Source organism: Myxocyprinus asiaticus, chromosome 24 (assembly GCF_019703515.2).
Source record: "Myxocyprinus asiaticus isolate MX2 ecotype Aquarium Trade chromosome 24, UBuf_Myxa_2, whole genome shotgun sequence".
NCBI classification, from domain to species: Eukaryota; Metazoa; Chordata; class Actinopteri; order Cypriniformes; family Catostomidae; genus Myxocyprinus; species Myxocyprinus asiaticus.
Window position 1 is genome coordinate 45,067,670 of NC_059367.1, and position 17,342 is coordinate 45,085,011.

The following is a 17,342-nucleotide window of genomic DNA, read 5'->3' on the forward strand; positions in this document are numbered from 1 at the left end:
GCTAGTATACTAGTATACTTTATGCTAGTATTAAAATCTCTTGTCCGCTCCATTATGTGGAAGTTTAGTACATGTGATTTCAGGAAAGATATGGACGAATATTTACAGTAAATGGAGGAATCTCACGAAACCTGTCAAGAACATGTCAGGCTCATTTTTCTCCTCAAAATTTAGAAGAAAAAATATTAAATTATATTTTGCTTAAAGGAAATGATGCTGAAACCATTAAGATTTTGTTTACATTGTGACATTTTCATGACATTTAAGTACTGTACATTACCCCCTATCTCATTCATATTACTATAATGCGAAAAGCGTGTCATATTATTTAAAAGTATAATTATATATACAGTTTATAATTATAAAGTATTTATGTGGCATTTTTGTACCATCTTTAATTTATGATTTAAATAAATAAAACAATACTGTACATTAATGAAACTGTAATGAGAATCACCATTAAGAATAATCAGAATAACAAAACTCAACAGTAAAATTGAGTCTGGATGTATTACAGTAATTACAGAGATTTTTTTCTCATTATAATAAGAATTTGGGGGAATGTGCTTGATTGTCATGAAAATAATGTTACAATGCCAAAACATATTATGGAATGGGAGCAATGGAAGTGAATGGGGCCAATTTTTGGAGGATTTCAAAGCAGAAATGTGAGGCTTATAATTTTATAAAAGCACTTACATTATTTCTTTCTGTTAAAACTTGTGTAAATCGTCGTTTTTACGGTTGTTTTAGGGTTTTAGGGTTCACTGCCTTACGGCGTCATGGCAAAAGTTGTCAAATTGGATATCATTTTAAACAGAAAAGGTTAGTAAACTATTTTATCACACTAAAATCATGTTAACATGTAAAATGTTTACATCTCATGGCTATACTTTTGAAACAGTAAGTATTTTAACGTTTACGGATTGACCCCATTCACTTCCATCTTGAGTGTCTCACTGCAACCCAGATTTTTCCTTTATTTAAAGAAAAGGAGGGACAAGTCAAAATGATTTTTGTGGTAATCAACATTATGCCACACATGCTGTCGATTGAGCTTAACTTGTACTGAAACCGTATTATTCCTTAAATAGTCTAAAAATAGCATTTTAAAAAATGTGGGGTGAAATATGTTTTGTGTGATTGAACCATTAATGTACAAACATATTCTTGCAGATTGTAGTTATAGCAGTTGTTGAGATTTTCCAGACTAACTTGTATGAACTGTATGTGACAGTGCACATGATGAGGCTTTACAACAGCAGGTGGAAATTCACAGGAAACAACAGGAACAGACTCGTGCTAGTCGACACAAAGCAGCTGTCTACCTCAAACACACTCTACAGAGGTGACACACACACACACACACACACACACACACACTTTTGATGAACGTGACAACATTAATGTGTACAATATAGATCATATTGAGCTTATTCTTAGAGCTCATGGGTTTTAGGATGAAACAGAAAGAGGCAGAAACAGAAGAGAAGAGGAATGAGCTCATGAAGAAGAGACAGACTGCAGTGATGACACTCAAAGCCAGTATTACTGCCAATCAGGTACAGTGAATCACTGGGTGTGTTTTCGAAACTATTAGTGTTGGGTGTAATCCGATTACAAATTAGTAACTGTAACCTAATTAGTTTTTAGTCAAAAAGTAGATTAAAACATTTTCAATTATTGTAATCAGATTACAGTTACTGACTTTCAATTAAGTTAATTACTTTTAAGTACGTTAGTTGGGTTTCACATACTGTATTTCCAAAATAATATTTATGTAGAATACATTTAAACATGAATTGTTCATGTGTATGTCTGTTAGTGTTTCTGTGACAGCTGAAGTGTGTGCCCCTCCTAACGAGTCATTGTTATGGAGATATGAGTGGTGCTAACAATAAACTAAGAGGAAATATAGACATTATTTTGAATCCGTTGAAGGAAAAAATAAACTTTTCTGAGAAAAGTGTTTTAGAAAGGAACTTCAAAGTTGAGTAATGTGATTACTTTTTTGATGAGGTGATTAGCAAAGTAATCTCATTAAAATTTTAGAGTAGTTAGTAATTTGTAGTTGAGTACTTTTTTGAGTAACACATTGATGCATTGATTGGTCACAAAATCTGACAAGTCTAGGCTAAAGTAGGTGATCCTTGAGGTTCTGTGCTGTTAGTTGTGTTTGAAGAGCTGTTAGTGCTTCTGAAAGACTTCTTTTAGCAGAAGATCAAGAACATGCATAAGCCGCACTCTATCTGTGTAGGAGACTCTACGTGCGAGACAAGAACGACAGAAACTCTATGAACAGAAACAGAAAGAGCAAGAGCAACAGATGAGAGACACACTAGAGGCCAAAGGGTTAAACAGCACTGAACTCATCCACCGACAGAAACTACAGGAGGATCTGAATAAGAGAAATGCGTGAGGATTTTCTACTAACATTTCATGTGAATGCTAAAAAATGTATTTTGACGAAAATGATATTACACTTACATTTATGTATTTGGCAGATGCTCTTATTCAAAACGACTTACAGTGCATTCAAGGTATGCATTTTATCAGTTTGTATGTTCCCTGGGAAAGGAACCACCGATTTTGGTGTTGTAAGCACAATGCTTTACCAGTTGAGCTACATGAACCCATGATATTAACAAGAATCTTTTTTTAGTCCAGTGAAAATACACTATATTGCCAAAAGTATTCGCCTTTAGACGCATGTGAACTTAAGTGACATCCCATTCTTAATCCATAGGGTTTAATATGATGTCGGCCCAACCTTTGCAGCTATAACAGCTTCAACTCTTCTGGGAAGGCTTTCCACAAGGTTTAGGAGTGTGTTTATGGGAATTTTTGACCATTCTTCCAGAAGCGCATTTGTGAGGTCAGACACTGATGTTGGACGAGAAGGCCTGGCTCACAAACTTCGCTCTAATTCATCCCAAAGGTGCTCTATCGGGTTGAGGTCAGGACTCTGTGCAGGCCAGTCAAGTTCTTCCACACCAAACTCGCTCATCCATGTCTTTATGGACCTTGCTTTGTGCACTGGTGCGCAGTCATGTTGGAACAGGAAGGGGCCATCCCCAAACTGTTCCCACAAAGTTGGGAGCATGGAATTGTCCAAAATCTCTTGGTATGCTGAAGCATTCAGAGTTCCTTTCACTGGAACTAAGGGGCCAAGCCCAGCTCCTGAAAAACAACCCCACACCATAATCCCCCCTCCACCAAACTTCACAGTTGGCACAATGCAGTCAGACAAGTACCGTTCTCCTGGCAATCGCCAAACCCAGACTCGTCCATCAGATTGCCAGATGGAGAAGCGTGATTCGTCACTCCAGAGAACGCGTCTCCACTGCTCTAGAGTCCAGTGGCGGCGTGCTTTACACCACTGCATCCGACGCTTTGTATTGCACTTGGTGATGTATGGCTTGGATGCAGCTGCTCGGCCATGGAAATCCATTCCATGAAGCTCGCTATGCACTGTTCTTGAGCTAATCTGAAGGCCACATGAACTTTGGAGGTCTGTAGCGATTGACTCTGCAGAAAGTTGGCGACCTCTGCGCACTATGCGCCTCAGCATCCGCTGACCCCGCTCTGTCATTTTACGTGGCCTACCATTTCGTGGCTGAGTTGCTGTCATTCCCAATCGCTTCCACTTTGTTATAATACCACTGACAGTTGACCGTGGAATATTTAGTAGCGAGGAAATTTCACGACTGGACTTGTTGCACAGGTGGCATCCTATCACAGTACCACGCTGGAATTCACTGAGCCCCTGAGAGCGGCCCATTCTTTCACAAATGTTTGTAGAAGAGTCTGCATGCTTAGGTGCTTCATTTTATACACCTGTGGCCATGGAAGTGATTGGAACACCTGAATTCAATTATTTGGATGGGTGAGCGAATACTTTTGGCAATATAGTGTATCTAAACATCCTTAAAACTCGATGAAAAAGCAAAACTGTATAATATACGAAGACTTGTTTTCAGAGAATTTATACTGAATATATGGGCAAGGATCTATATGCTCTAAAAAATTAGAAAGAAACCTTGGAAGCCATACAAGATGTTTTCAATATTTTTACTGGAAAACAAGACAAAGATGCTCATTAAGAATATGATTTTTCAGTGTATAATTTTCATGTCTTCTATCTTCATCTGTAAAGGCATTTTGCAGAGCAGCAGAGGATGGGGAGAATGGAGATCGTGGCTAAACTGCTGTCAGAAAAAGACATGAAAGAGAGACGTAGAAAATCTCCTGCGCTGATCCGTGAGAAGAAACATGAGGAGAAACACTTGCAGAACTTTCTTCCTCCATCATCCCACACATGGAGAGGGATGACAGTGAGTGTTTAGTGTGATGCTTAAAGGAATAATTCACCCCAAATTTAAATTCTGTCACTATTTACTGTCATTTAATGTCGCTCCATACCTGTATGACTTTTGGCCCTTTCCCACATACAGTCCCGGTACTTTTCCCATAGTAACTTTCTAGATGAGAATTCGAGGAACAGCACACCCGAGGGACTTTTCCCCTGTTGCAGGGTACCCCCTGTAGTGACGTCATCTATTATCAACCATTTTTCTTCTGATGTTGTTGCAACTCGCGATTCAATAGCAACAACAAAATCAACAGCACTGATGGAGGACACCAGGATCGGAGCTACACTTTTGTTAGGGCTGTTTTATGTGAACTTTGGCTGCATTCGAAAACTTAGGCAGCTGTCTTAATGCCTAATTAGTTAATGGTTTCAATGACAGCATTGCTGTATGAATGGAACTCTGAAGAAAAAACAGTTTTAAAATCACTTTATTTCATCCTAACTCATTATACAGCCTCCGAAGGCAGCATTTTCCAGTTTTTAGTTTAAACTAAGCACGTGAGCGGTGCATGCCGTGCTCCATGCTGCAGCAAGAGTGATAGGAGAGATGCCTCGCCTCTAGTCAGCACACACTGAACTCAGCAACATGTTGAAAATGCACTATAAACCTATTTATCAACACAATCTGTTACTACCCTGGAGTAGGACCTAAAAATGTCCCCTAAAACAGCTAAAGCGACGAAAAGTTTTTGTAAAAGTACATAAAACGGGCTTTAGTACTTGCAGTGGGAGAGGGCCTTTTCTCTCTGCAGTGAAAAAAAAAAGTTTTTTTTTTTTTTTTATCCCCTTTTCTCCCCAATTAGGAGACCTAGCTGGAGTCACTCAGCACACCCTGGATTTGAACTCGTGACTCCAGGGGTGGTAGTCAGCGTCAATACTCGCTGATCTTCCCAGGCCAAAAAAAAAAAAGATATTTAACAGAATATATATTCTGTTCTTTTTAGTTACAATAAGAGTATACAATGACCACAGGCTGTAAAACTCCAAAAAGGACAGTAAAGCAACATATAAATGGTCGGTACAATATGTACGCTATATTTCATTCATACTTCTGCATATTTAAACTTGACACATCACATTCAGTTACTAGGCACACATGAACCAATGGCATTAAGGTTTTTTTTTTTTTTTTTTGTCATTCATGTTGTCTTTTGATGGAAACGTCCTGGTTACTTTGGTAACCTCCATTCCCTGATGGAGGGAACGAGACGTTGTGTCGATGTAGTGACACTAGGGGTCACTCTTGGGAGCCCGAAACACCTCTGGTCTTTGAAAAAAGGCCATTGAAAATTGGCGAGTGGTATTTGCATACCACACCCCCTAACATACGGGTATAAATTGAGCTGGTATGCAACCACTCATTCAGGTTTTGTGCTGAGGAGCCGAGACAAGGTCCCGGCCATTTCAGCAGGTAGTCCAGCGTTGTGGCAGGAGGGACACAACGTCTCGTTCCCTCCATCAGGGAACGGAGGTTACGAAAGTAACCAGGACGTTCCCTATCTGTCACTCACTTGACGTTGTGTCGATGTAGTGGCACTAGGGGTCCCTATACGAAATGCCACAACTAGCTGAACTGTGTTGAACTGTGCCAGCGCACCAGGCCGACACGTAACCCCCCCTTCGTCGCCTGGAGGGCGAGGTCGGTCGCCGATCGCAGCTCCTGCATCAATCCCAGGGCGGAACTACCCTCATGCAGTCCCTTTAGCGCCTTGGCTTGGTGGACTTGCAGGAGAGCCATGGTGTGCAGGGCGGAGCCGGCTTGTCCAGCGGCACCGTAGGCTTTGGCGGTCAGGGACAACGTAAACCTACAGGCCTTGGATGGGAGCAATGGGCGCCTGCGCCAGGTAGCGGCGCTCTGCGGGCATAGGTGCACCGTGAGCACCTTATGCACCGGGAGGATCGCCGAATAGCCCTTGGCCACCCCACCATCGAGGGTAGTGAGGGCGGGGGAGCTGAAAGATCGGTACCAGGCAATAAACAGTGCCTCCCACGACCTTGTCAGCTCCTCGTGCACTTCCAGGAAGAAAAAAACTGGGGCGGGGCATGGCTGTGAGTGGCGTTCCACTCTAGCCCGATGCTCGCGGCTGCCCGAGAAAGCATGTCCGTCATCTCCGCGTCAGCCTGTGACTGGGCAACCGTACCCGAGGGGGGGAGCCCAGCTGAGGCTTCCGCGTCCGACTGGACGAGCCCGCTCTCCGATGCTGCGCTCGAGAGCTCATCACCTTCGCGGGCTCTGAACAAGAGGTCGAACTCGCTGTGAGACGAGCCGGCGGACTCATCCGGAAGCCCGATCGGGGCAGATGAGCGTGCTGGGGAATGGGAGGTCTGTGGGAGGATACCCGGCGGAGGTGGTCCCATTGGGGTCCCCATATCGCCCCCAGTGCTAGCCGTGCTGGCCTCATACCCGTAGGTAGAAGGACCGAGGTGGGGAGCTGCTGGGGTGGCTTGCTTTCTTACGAAGGCAAGCCACGACCGCAACGTTGCCATGGTCATGTTCTCGCAATGAGTACATGATCCATCCACGAACGCTGTCTCCGCGTGGGTAGTGCCCAGACACGAAAGACAGCGATCGTGACCGTCAGAAGGTGAGAGATAATGACCGCAACCAGGAATAACACATAAACGGAAGGGCATCTTTAAAAAGACTTTCCGTGTGTGCCACTCTTTTAGAGAAATATGCTCTTTTAGAATATACTCTTTTATTTCTGCTGAAGCGCCCAGGGGCGTTCTCTGCAGTGCACCAGTGCAGAGGGGAAAAGCCGCTGAAATGCACCGTCAGATCCAGCAGAGGTGAATGAACAACCGTGAGAATTCAGCTCAGTGAGCATCGACCGTTCGGCTCCGAAGAGAAAATCTGAATGAGTGGTTGCATACCAGCTCCTTTTATACCCGTATGTTCGGGGGAGTGGTATGCAAATACCACTCGCCAATTTTCATTGGCCTTTTTTCAAAGACCAGAGGTGTTTCGGGCTCCCAAGAGTGACCCCTAGTGTCACTACAACGTCGAGAGAGTGACAGATAGGGAATGTCCTTTATATTTAATCAATATTTAATCTTGTCATATTTATTCATTTTAGTCAGTTTTACTTTGACTAAAATGGCATAGAATTTTAATGAACATAAATACATAAGTTGATAATAATGTGCAAAATGACAAAAAAAATTATCACACTGTAACAGACCAAACTTTAACCAAATATTCAAATATTCTGAAAAAGGTATAAACTACTTAAAAATATTTAAACATGTATCAAGCATATTAAATATTAATATGTTAAATATGTAAGATTAAACAACATGAGAAAACTGTCCGGAAAACCTGAGCTCCTGAAATAATTACGTATAATGAGTATACTAAATTATGAGCTACTTTTACAAGTTACTCTGTTGTAAATCCCTCACGTTTAGACAGTTTAGGATATTGCATTACGTGTAGTGTAGTTTGTAAGGAAACAACGCATCCACAACGTAAGACAAGCATTCTGACTAGCGCATAATTTTGTTTCAGTTCACCTGTTCAGTGGCTTCATTGTCTGTGCAGATGAAGTTGATGTAAGACAGTGGAACAGATGTAAGTAATATAATGAATTAGGTGACTGTATGATGCTATCTGCTCAACATACAGTATAACAATAGTAAGCGTATGAATTCTGCAGTAGTAACTGCATTATATCAGGCCATGTCGGGCCGAAAGATGTCTGCAGTGTATTAATGTAGAGTAGCAGAGTCATGTATACAGTAGCTTGTAATGTACAATTAACTCCCAAACTAAAGCTGTTGTTGAAAGTATATAACATTAAATCACTCACAATCACTGTTTTTTCACATGTTGTGGTTAATTCAGGAAAGGCATGTAACCTCAAGCCCCAAAGCATCCTGTGTCAGACCCGGCAGTGATGTCACTTTCTCATCAGACTCAGCAGAGATGATGTTGGCAGAGCGAGAGGACATGGAGGAAGAGGATGGAGAAGAGCGGAGTCTGGCCCAGCCCGAGTTTACTGGCCTTTGGAAACACAAACACATAGATGATACGGTATCAATTCAATAAAATACACAAGCACATACATTTGCATCATTTAGGTTATTTCAATATAGCACAGAAAAGAGACTTTTTTTCCTTTATTTAATTTTTTGTGCTTTATCATCATGCGGTAACACATGCACTTAGTGAGAGATGTATGCAGTCATGAAATCAGAAACCCTCCTCGAAAACCGAGCTCAAGAGGTCACAGAAGACACATTTGAGATGCATTTTAATACCAGGTGTAAACACTGATGCGTCTCACTTGTGCACTTGTGATCAGATCTTAATTCTTCCACACATCTTTTGCTGGCACTCACGAGAGTTTTGTAAATCCATTATGACATGTTGACCCTCTTAGCGCTGTGTGCATCATGTGCAAGGCATTTGGGTTGTTTTTGAGTGTTAGAAGCAGGAAACAATGCAATGGTTTTTTGGCAATGAGTTTGAGTAATAATATAACTATACCAAATATACTCAAATACTCTTAAGTGCCCATTCAATCTGCTGTTTATTGTGCTGCTTCACTCATGTGCCGTCAGCAGCCGAAAGCTATTCAACCTTCTGCCCATAGCGAGATACACCTCTAATCATCATTCTTGTATCTGTTTTCTGCCCATTGACTCCTGTCAGGCACCCTTTTATATACCCATCTTTGCAGTATCATCATAAAATAAAATAACAGATAACCGGTGCTTATGATGGCCATGTAAAGCATGTTAGTGCATTAGCGCCATGAATGCAGAAGGTAAACATTACAAATTACACATGATCTACTACATATAAATCACTTTAAATTAGAGCTGTCAGAATTAATGCGTTAACACATGTGGCGAGCAGGGCGTGGCCGAGCGATAAGGTTGGACAGCTGGGGTGGATCATTATGATCAGCCAGGAGAGAGATAAAGAGGAGCCAGAGCCGCAGTTTGAGAGAGACCCACAAAGCTGTCTTTGTGTGCGTCTATGTTGAGGAGGGTGCTGAAAAGCACACCGTTATGTGTGACACTGAAAAGTGTTTTTAATGTTTACCCGACTCCCGCTTCCTCCTTCATACGAAAGGCAGAGGTCTGCCACATTAGTGCCGAAACCTGCGATTTTGGAGGAGGAAGGATGGGCTGCCATGGAGTATGTGATGGTGGTGGTGCTGGAGCAGTTCGTCATCTGGCGACCGTAAGGGACAACTGAGTGCGTCTATTGCCATCACCCGCTGTTGCTGACGCAGGCAGTCCAGCTGGCTGAGCCCTCTTCTCTCTCTCTCTCTCTCTGCTCTCTCTTTCTCCCTCTGTGAGAAATGTGGCGAGCAGGGCTTATTGGATCAATACAGGTAAGCTTCACATTATGCAACTATGCATTACATTACGGAGAGTTTACGACCTGTTAGCTAAGTCTTGCTTAAGAACAGGTGGTGCAACCAAATTAAGCACTGACTTAGCTACAAACTAACTAGTAGTTACTAAGCCTTTAGTGTGAACTTTACGTCCAATCTTAAGTGCGACCTTATGCACAGCTGTTGCAACCCTACCCTGGAGATCAAGCAGTCCATAATCGAGGACTCTAAAATTGGCGATCTGAACATTTTCTTCAGCGAACGCAAAAAAAGCCACATATTACAAATGCCAATTGTAATCCATGGTGATTGTGTCACCAAGCGTTTTCTGGGTTTCTCCTACACTTAAATTACTAATCAGAAAGCGGAGGCAGAACAGTCTTTGTTTATTTTCTCACTGACAGCAGCATATGGATGCTTTCTATGGAAATCCCAAATGAAAAAGTACACAATCACCAACATGATCACACGTTAAGTTGACATGTTGCTTCCGACTTTTCTACTACCCTAGAACTGACAAGTGCCATATCCCATTAGACATTTTTGCATTGGTTCAAAAATGTTTACATTCTCCTGTGATGCGACTGGTAGCATGTTACGTCAGCAGCATTGGAGACCTGGGGTCTCGTCCCCCATTGAAACTAGGAAGTAAGTGAGTTTGCGTAATTAGCGATGAGCATGATTCAGAGGTTCCATTTTCCCTCTAAAATATATTCTTTTTCCACTGACGTTTAGGTTTATGGTTGAGGTTTGAGTTTGGGGGTAGAGTTAATTGAATATGCATTCCTCTTCACATTATTACCTCAAAAAAACTTGCTTTACAACTCACTTTTGGCACCCCCTTGTGGGCATTTCACCTGGAAACTGGAGCTCACACATGCACATTTATTCAAAAATACTTCTCCCTTTGGCCACTGGGGGCAGTGCTTAGAATTTCAGTAAGCACAGACCAAGTTTAGCTCAAGAAATGTCAACCTACTGTTTCCAAATTCACGTTCAAGGGGAAACTGTATGAATCACATACAAATTCGGCAAGCTCTACGTGACAAGGAATCGGAGAGAAAGTCCTAGGGAGTTGGTATGTCTGTCACCCCTCCTCCATTCTGAACCAGTGAGAGTGACAGACATCAGACTGAACAGAGGTAGGTTTGACACCCTCAGCCAAAATGAAATTGTTTTGAGTCAGCTATTGAGACAGTGGGTTAAGGGAGTGTCAGTCTGTGCTGCACGTACCTTCTGCTTCAGCATGTATGATGTAAAGGTCCAGAAGTCTCCTGTATGCCAGACAAGGTTCAGTTCAGCAGCTAGATTTCACCCCCAGTTTGTCAAATGTGATTGAACAGCAGGGAGGGTTATGAATCCTGGTTTTGTGGAGAGGTCATGATGATAAGACTCGTGAGATGGACAGAGTCTGCTTCTGCTCTCCAAGCTGTCAGTCATTCTGTCAGTTCAGTGTCAGGACAGAGCTAACTCTCATTCAGAGTGACTGAAAGACAGCAATATATCCTTCAACAATACTGGCACTGCTCTGATGGGACTTTTGCCCTTTTTCAAGTTTCAGTTGATTGAAGATGCCTTTTTAATTTTACATCTGAAGGGAAATACTATTCTTCATTCTCTCTCTTGAAAAAGTCAATTTTCTCATTACTTTATACACCTCTTGAGATGCTGAATACATTCTAAATGATGTGCAATGTGATGTGCATTATTATTATAATTATTTCTAGTAGTAGTTTGGCTACACATTGTTTATAGGCCTTTTCAAGTATCTTAACGAATTACAATGCTACTGCACATGTGTGGTACTAAGCATTCTGTCACTCACTTGACGTTGTGTCCCCACGGACCTCTCATTCCCCAGTACGCTTGTTTGCCCTGCTGGGATGAGACTGCCGGCTCATCTCAGGGCGAGTTCGCGATCTCGTTTCGGCGCTCGCGAAGTGGATGAGCTCTCGATTGCAGCATCGGAGAGCGGGCTGTCCAGTCTGACGCTGAGGACTCAACTTGGCTCCAACCTTCGGGTGCAGTCGCCCAGTTGCAGCCTGACATGCAGCTGGCAGCCATGCTTGCCCGGGCGGCTGCGTGTGTCGGGCTGGAGTGGAACCCTCCACCCCCTTGAACCCTCACAGCCTGACTATTGGTTCCTGGGCCCGGAGCGCTGTTCACGGCCGTGCCCTGCCCCGGTCCTTTTCTTCCCAGAGGTGCATGAGGAGCTCACGAGGTCGTGGCGGGCACCTTTTCACTGCCCAGACCCGGTCTCTGAGCTCCTCCGCTCTCACTACCCTCGATGGTGGGGCTGCCAGCGGTCACTACCCTCGGTGATTCCCCAGGTGGATAAGGCAGTTGTGGTGCACCTGTGCACGCAAAACGCTGCCACCTGGCGGGGCCGCCTGAGACCCCCATCCAGCACCTGTAGAGTTACGTTGTCTCTGGTGAATAAGGCCTGCGGAGCCGCTGGACAGGCCGCCTCCGCCCTGCACGCCATGGCTCTGCTGCAAGTGTACCAAGCCAAGGCGCTAAGAGGACTGCACGAGGGTAGTTCTGACCTGGGATTGATGCAGGAGCTGTGCTCGGTGACTGACCTCGCTCTCTGGGTGACGAAGGTCACGGCGCGGACTCTCGGGCAGGCGATGTCCACCCTGGTGGTCCAGGAGCGCCACCTATGGTTCAACTTGGTCGAGATGTGGGAAGCTGACAAGGTACAGTTCCTTGATGCCCCCGTCTCCCAGGTCAGCCTGTTCAGCGACACCGTCGAGGACTTTGCCCAGCAGTTCTTGGTGGTGAAACAGCAGAAGGAGGCTATTCAGCACATCCTGCATCGGTGCGGTTCAAGACCTTGCACCTCGTCTGCTCCTTGCTAAGGGTGTCCTCCTGCTGCAACAACACCGGCTCCACCGCAGCCCACCCCCGCGGCCCGGCCCCGGCATGGAGCCACCCGCAGGAAGCAGATGCCACCCATCTTACGGCCGGCTGCCAAGAACCCGTGGAAGGCTTCGAAGCGCCCCTGAGATGGGCGACCCAGGCACGTGGAGACCTGCTGCAGGCCTAGAGATGGTAAGCAGACCACTCCATCCCCTGGTGGAGGGCCGGGAGGAGAATCCTTTGCCTTTTCTTTGATTCGCCGAAAGCCCGAAGGGCTGCGGCACCTACACATTCAAAAAAGGAGCGGTTTCCTCATTCCCTGGGTCACATATCCGGTGCTCACGGCCGTCGTTATCATGACCACTGGCCACCGTTCCTTTATGGCAGGTATGTGGCACAAACACGCCCATGCCAGGCCGGTTCTGACGGACTGCGGGGATGACTTTCTTCCTCCCCCCTCCCTGACCGGCCCTATGGTGGGTATCCGGAGTCAGGTAAGTGCTTCGATGTTCCCAGACTCAGCACGGCCATGAAGTCGGGGCTCCAGCCCCCTCAACGTGGCACCTCAGGCTTCCTGCAGGTACGTCCGATGCGATTGTCCCTTTGGTCCACCTCGCTCGGAGCTTGGGGCTGTGGCTTGCGCTCCCCAACCCATCGCAGTGGTTGATCAAGACTGTCTGACTCAGCTACGTGATTCAGTTTGCCAGGCGCCGTCCCAGGTTCAACGGCGTTCGCTTCAGTGAAGGACGAGAACGCTGCTACCCTGTGTGCGGAGATCGTTACCCTTCTGTGGAAGGGTGCGATAGAGCCTGTCCCTCTGGCCGAGATGAAGAAAGGGTTCTACAGTCCCTACTTCATCGTACCGAAGAAAGGCGGTGGGTTGCGGCCAATCTTGGACCTGCAAGTACTGAACTGGGCTTTGCACAGACTCCCGTTCAAGATGCTGACGCAAAAACGCATTCTAGCGAGCATCCGGCATCAAGATTGGTTCGCGGCGGTAGACCTGAAGGACGCGTACTTCCACGTCTCGGTTTTACCTCGACACAGACCCTTCCTGTGGTTTGCTTTTGAGGGCCGGGCGTACCAGTACAAGGTTCTCCCCTTCGGCCTGTCCTTGTCCCCTTGCATCTTCACGAAGGTCGCAGAGGCAGCCCTTGCCCCGCTAAGGGAAGTGGGTGTCCGCATCCTCAACTATCTCAACGACTGGCTAATCCTAGCTCACTCTCGGGGTGTGTTGTGTGCGCACAGGGACCTGGTGCTCAGGCACCTCAGCCGGCTGGGGCTTCGGGTCAACTGGGAAAAGAGCAAGCTCTCCCCGGTTCAGAGCATTTCTTTTCTTGGTTTGGAGTTGGACTCAGTCTCGATGACGGGGCGCCTCACGAACGAGTGCGCACAGTCGGTGCTGAACTGTCTGAAGGCGTTCAGATGGAGGACAGCGGTTCCACTGAAACTTTTTCACACAGCTCGGGTTGATGGATATGAGACCGCTTCTGCACTGGCTTCAGGCTTGAGTCCCGAGATGGGCATGGCTCCGAGGGACACATCGCGCGGTCGTCACGCCGATTTGTCGCCGCCTCTTCAGCCCTTGGACTGACCTGGCATTTCTACGGGCAGGGGTTCCCCTAGAGCAGGTCTCCAGGTGCGTCGTGGTTACAACGGATGCCTCCAAGATGGGCTGGAATGCCGTATGCAATGGGCACTCAGTCACCGGCTCTTGGACTGGCCCGTGGCTGCATTGGCACATCAACTTCCTCGAGTTGTTGGCAGTATTGCTCGCCCTGCGGAGGCTTCGGCCGTTGATCCAGGGCAAGCATGTGTAGGTCCGGACAGACAACACGGCAATGGTAGCGTACATCAACTGCAAAGGCGGCCTACGCTCCTGTTGCATGTCACAACTCGCCCGCCGTCTCCTCCTCTGGAGTTAGAAGCGCCTCATGTCGCTGCGAGCCACTCATATCCCGGGCAACCTCAACACCACAGCGGACGCGCTGTCACACAGGTTACGCTCAGGGGAGAGTGGAGACTCCATCCCCGGGTGGTCCAGCTGAATTGGAGTCGAGTCAGTCGAGCACAGGTAGACCTGTTTGCTTCCTGGGAATCCTCCCACTGCCCACTTTGGTACTCCCTGACCGAGGCACCCCTCGGTATAGACGCGCTGGCACACAGCTGGCCCCCGGGACTATGCAAATATGCATTTCCCCCAGTGAGCCTACTTACACAGACCCTGTGCAAGGTCAGGGAGGATAGGGAGCTGGTCATCCTAGTAGCACCCTACTAGCCCACCCAGACGTGGTTCTCGGACCTCACGCTCCTCGCGACAGCCCCCCCGGTGAATTTCCCTGAGGAAGGACCTTCTTTCTCAGGGACGGGGCACCATCTGGCACCCGCGACCAGACCTCTGGAATCTCCACATCTGGCCCTTGGACGAGATGCGGAAGACCTAAGTGGCCTACCATCTGCAGTGGTAGACACAATCACTCAGGCTAGGGGCGTTCTTCCTGACGTTAAGGCCCCCAGAGATGGGCAGTCGGATCAGTGTTTTCCTTCCTGCAGGAGAGGCAGGAGGGTGGCTGTCCCCCTCCACCTTGAAGGTGAATGTAGCCGCCATTTCGGCACATCACAGTGCAGTAGATGGTAAGGATTTGGGGAAGCACGACTTGATCATCAGGTTCTTGAGAGGTGCTAGGAGGTTGAATCCCTCCAGACCACACCTCATCCCCTCGTGGGACCTCCCTGTAGTCCTTTGGGGTCTACGGGGGCTCCCTTCAAGCCCCTAGAGTCAGTTGAGCTTAAGGCACTCTCTTTGAAGACTGCCCTCCTGACTGTGCTCACTTCCATCAAGAGGGTAGGGGACCTGCAGGCGTTCTCTGTCAGCGAAACGTGCCTGGAGTTTAGTCTGGGCTACTCTCATGTGATCCTGAGACCCCAACTGGGCTATGTGCTCAAGGTTCCCACGACCCCATTTAGGGATCAGGTGGTGAACCTGCAAGCGCTGCCCCAGGAGGAGGCAGACCCAGCCTTGGTGTTTCTGTGTCCGGTGCGTGCTTTACGCATCTATTTGGATCGCACGCAGAGCTTTAGATGTTCCGAGCAGCTCTTTGTCTGCTTTGGCGGACAGCGGAAAGGGAGCACTGTCTCCAAACAGAGGATCGCCCACTGGGTCATTGACGCCATTGTGATGGCATATCACGCTCAGGACGTGCCGCCCCCTGTGGGGCTTTGAGCCCACTCTACTAGGAGTGTGGCAGCCTCCTGGGCCCTGACCAATGGCGCCTCTTTGGCAGACATCTGCAGAGCAGCGGGCTGGGCAACACCCAACACCTTTGCGAGGTTCTACAATCTCCGGGTTGAGCCGGTCTCGTCCTGTGTATTGTCAGGTACGAGCAGGTAAGTTCCGGGACAGCTGGACGGGTGTTCCGCTTGCGCATAGAACCTTTCCCCTCCCATGAGGTGAAGACGTGCGCTTTTGACTCCAAGTTGTGATCCCTGGATGAATTTCCTCCTTAGCCCTGTGGCAGATGAGTTTGCGGAGAAACTCGCTGCCGGCCAAGTAAATGTGTTAACTAAGCTCTGTACTGGGGTAGGTGCTTCACATGCGCTGGTTCCCCATAGGTGACCCCATGTGATATATCTTCCGCTAAATCGTTTCCCTGTCGGTAAACTGCGTCTTCCTTGGGCAGAGGTTCCTCTGTGTTTGTAGAGCTCCTCCCTCTTTAGGTAGGACCTACCATGGGACTTCTCCACATGACATACTTCCGACAAAACTCGGTAAGACCATGTGACATATTTCCACTCAAAATACCCCCCCCCCCCCCAGGCGGGGTGTGGTCTCTGCAGTGTCTTCCCCTTGGGAGTGACACCCCCTCCACATAGACACTTATGGCCCCCAGTCGGTAAACAAATTCCACTCTTTTTGGGGAGGAAAGAGAGGTCACAGCTGGGCTAGCCTGTCCCTATTTTTTGGGCAGTCGACTTGTCCCCGAAGGGACCATTCGACACTCATTAGAGCGTTGGGGGAGGTTACGTGACGGCCTGGTGCACTGGCTACGAGGCACACAGCGGTCTGCCCGTCTCGCACAGCCAGTCCACGTAACACAGTTCAGCTTATTTTGTCGTTTCGTATAGGGACCCCTAGTGTCACTACATCGACACAACGTCGAGTGATTGACAGATAGGGAACGTCCTGGTTACTTTCGTAACCTCCGTTCCCTGATGGAGGGAACGAGATGTTGTGACCCTCTTGCCTACTGAACTACCCGCTGAAATGGCCAGGACCTTGTCTCGCAACCTGAATGAGTGGTTGCGAGCCACTTGGCCTTTTTTCAAAATCAGAGGTGTTTGGGGCTCCCATGACTGACCCCTAGTGTCACTACATCGACACAACGTCTCGTTCCCTCCATCAGGGAATGGAGGTTATGAAAGTAACCAGGACGATTTATGCAAAAAACTCAAAATAAACAATGAGGTGTCGTTACGGTGTTGGATGCTTTAAGACTTTGAGGCAACAAATTTTCTCAAAGGACATTTAAGGTTTACCTGATGAAATTCATCCTGATGTGTACCACTGTCTTGTTGACACTGTGTGCATCTACACAAGCGTAGAAGTAGTTTATATGCTCTCAATTATTTCTTATATTCTTACAATTATTTCCTTGGGGAGATTTAGCCCCTGATCTATTCTGCCAAGCTCCTTATCTTTCAGAGACCACCGGTTAGATGAAAAGCCTTGAGCGGAGCGGAGCAGAGAATCCATGGGGACG

The 17,342-nt window shown here is 47.0% G+C and overlaps 1 protein-coding gene across 1 annotated transcript in view; it reads left to right on the forward strand.

Annotated features, from left to right (window-relative positions):
* Nucleotides 1-17,342, forward strand: part of cfap74 (cilia and flagella associated protein 74) — a 123,305-nt gene that overhangs the window by 21,771 nt on the left and 84,192 nt on the right. The window contains exons 7-11 of the mRNA XM_051652871.1: nt 1,238-1,348; nt 1,460-1,562; nt 2,258-2,415; nt 4,157-4,334; nt 8,217-8,405. Coding sequence (XP_051508831.1) covers nt 1,238-1,348; nt 1,460-1,562; nt 2,258-2,415; nt 4,157-4,334; nt 8,217-8,405 — 739 coding nt within the window. The remainder of the gene's footprint in view (nt 1-1,237; nt 1,349-1,459; nt 1,563-2,257; nt 2,416-4,156; nt 4,335-8,216; nt 8,406-17,342) is intronic.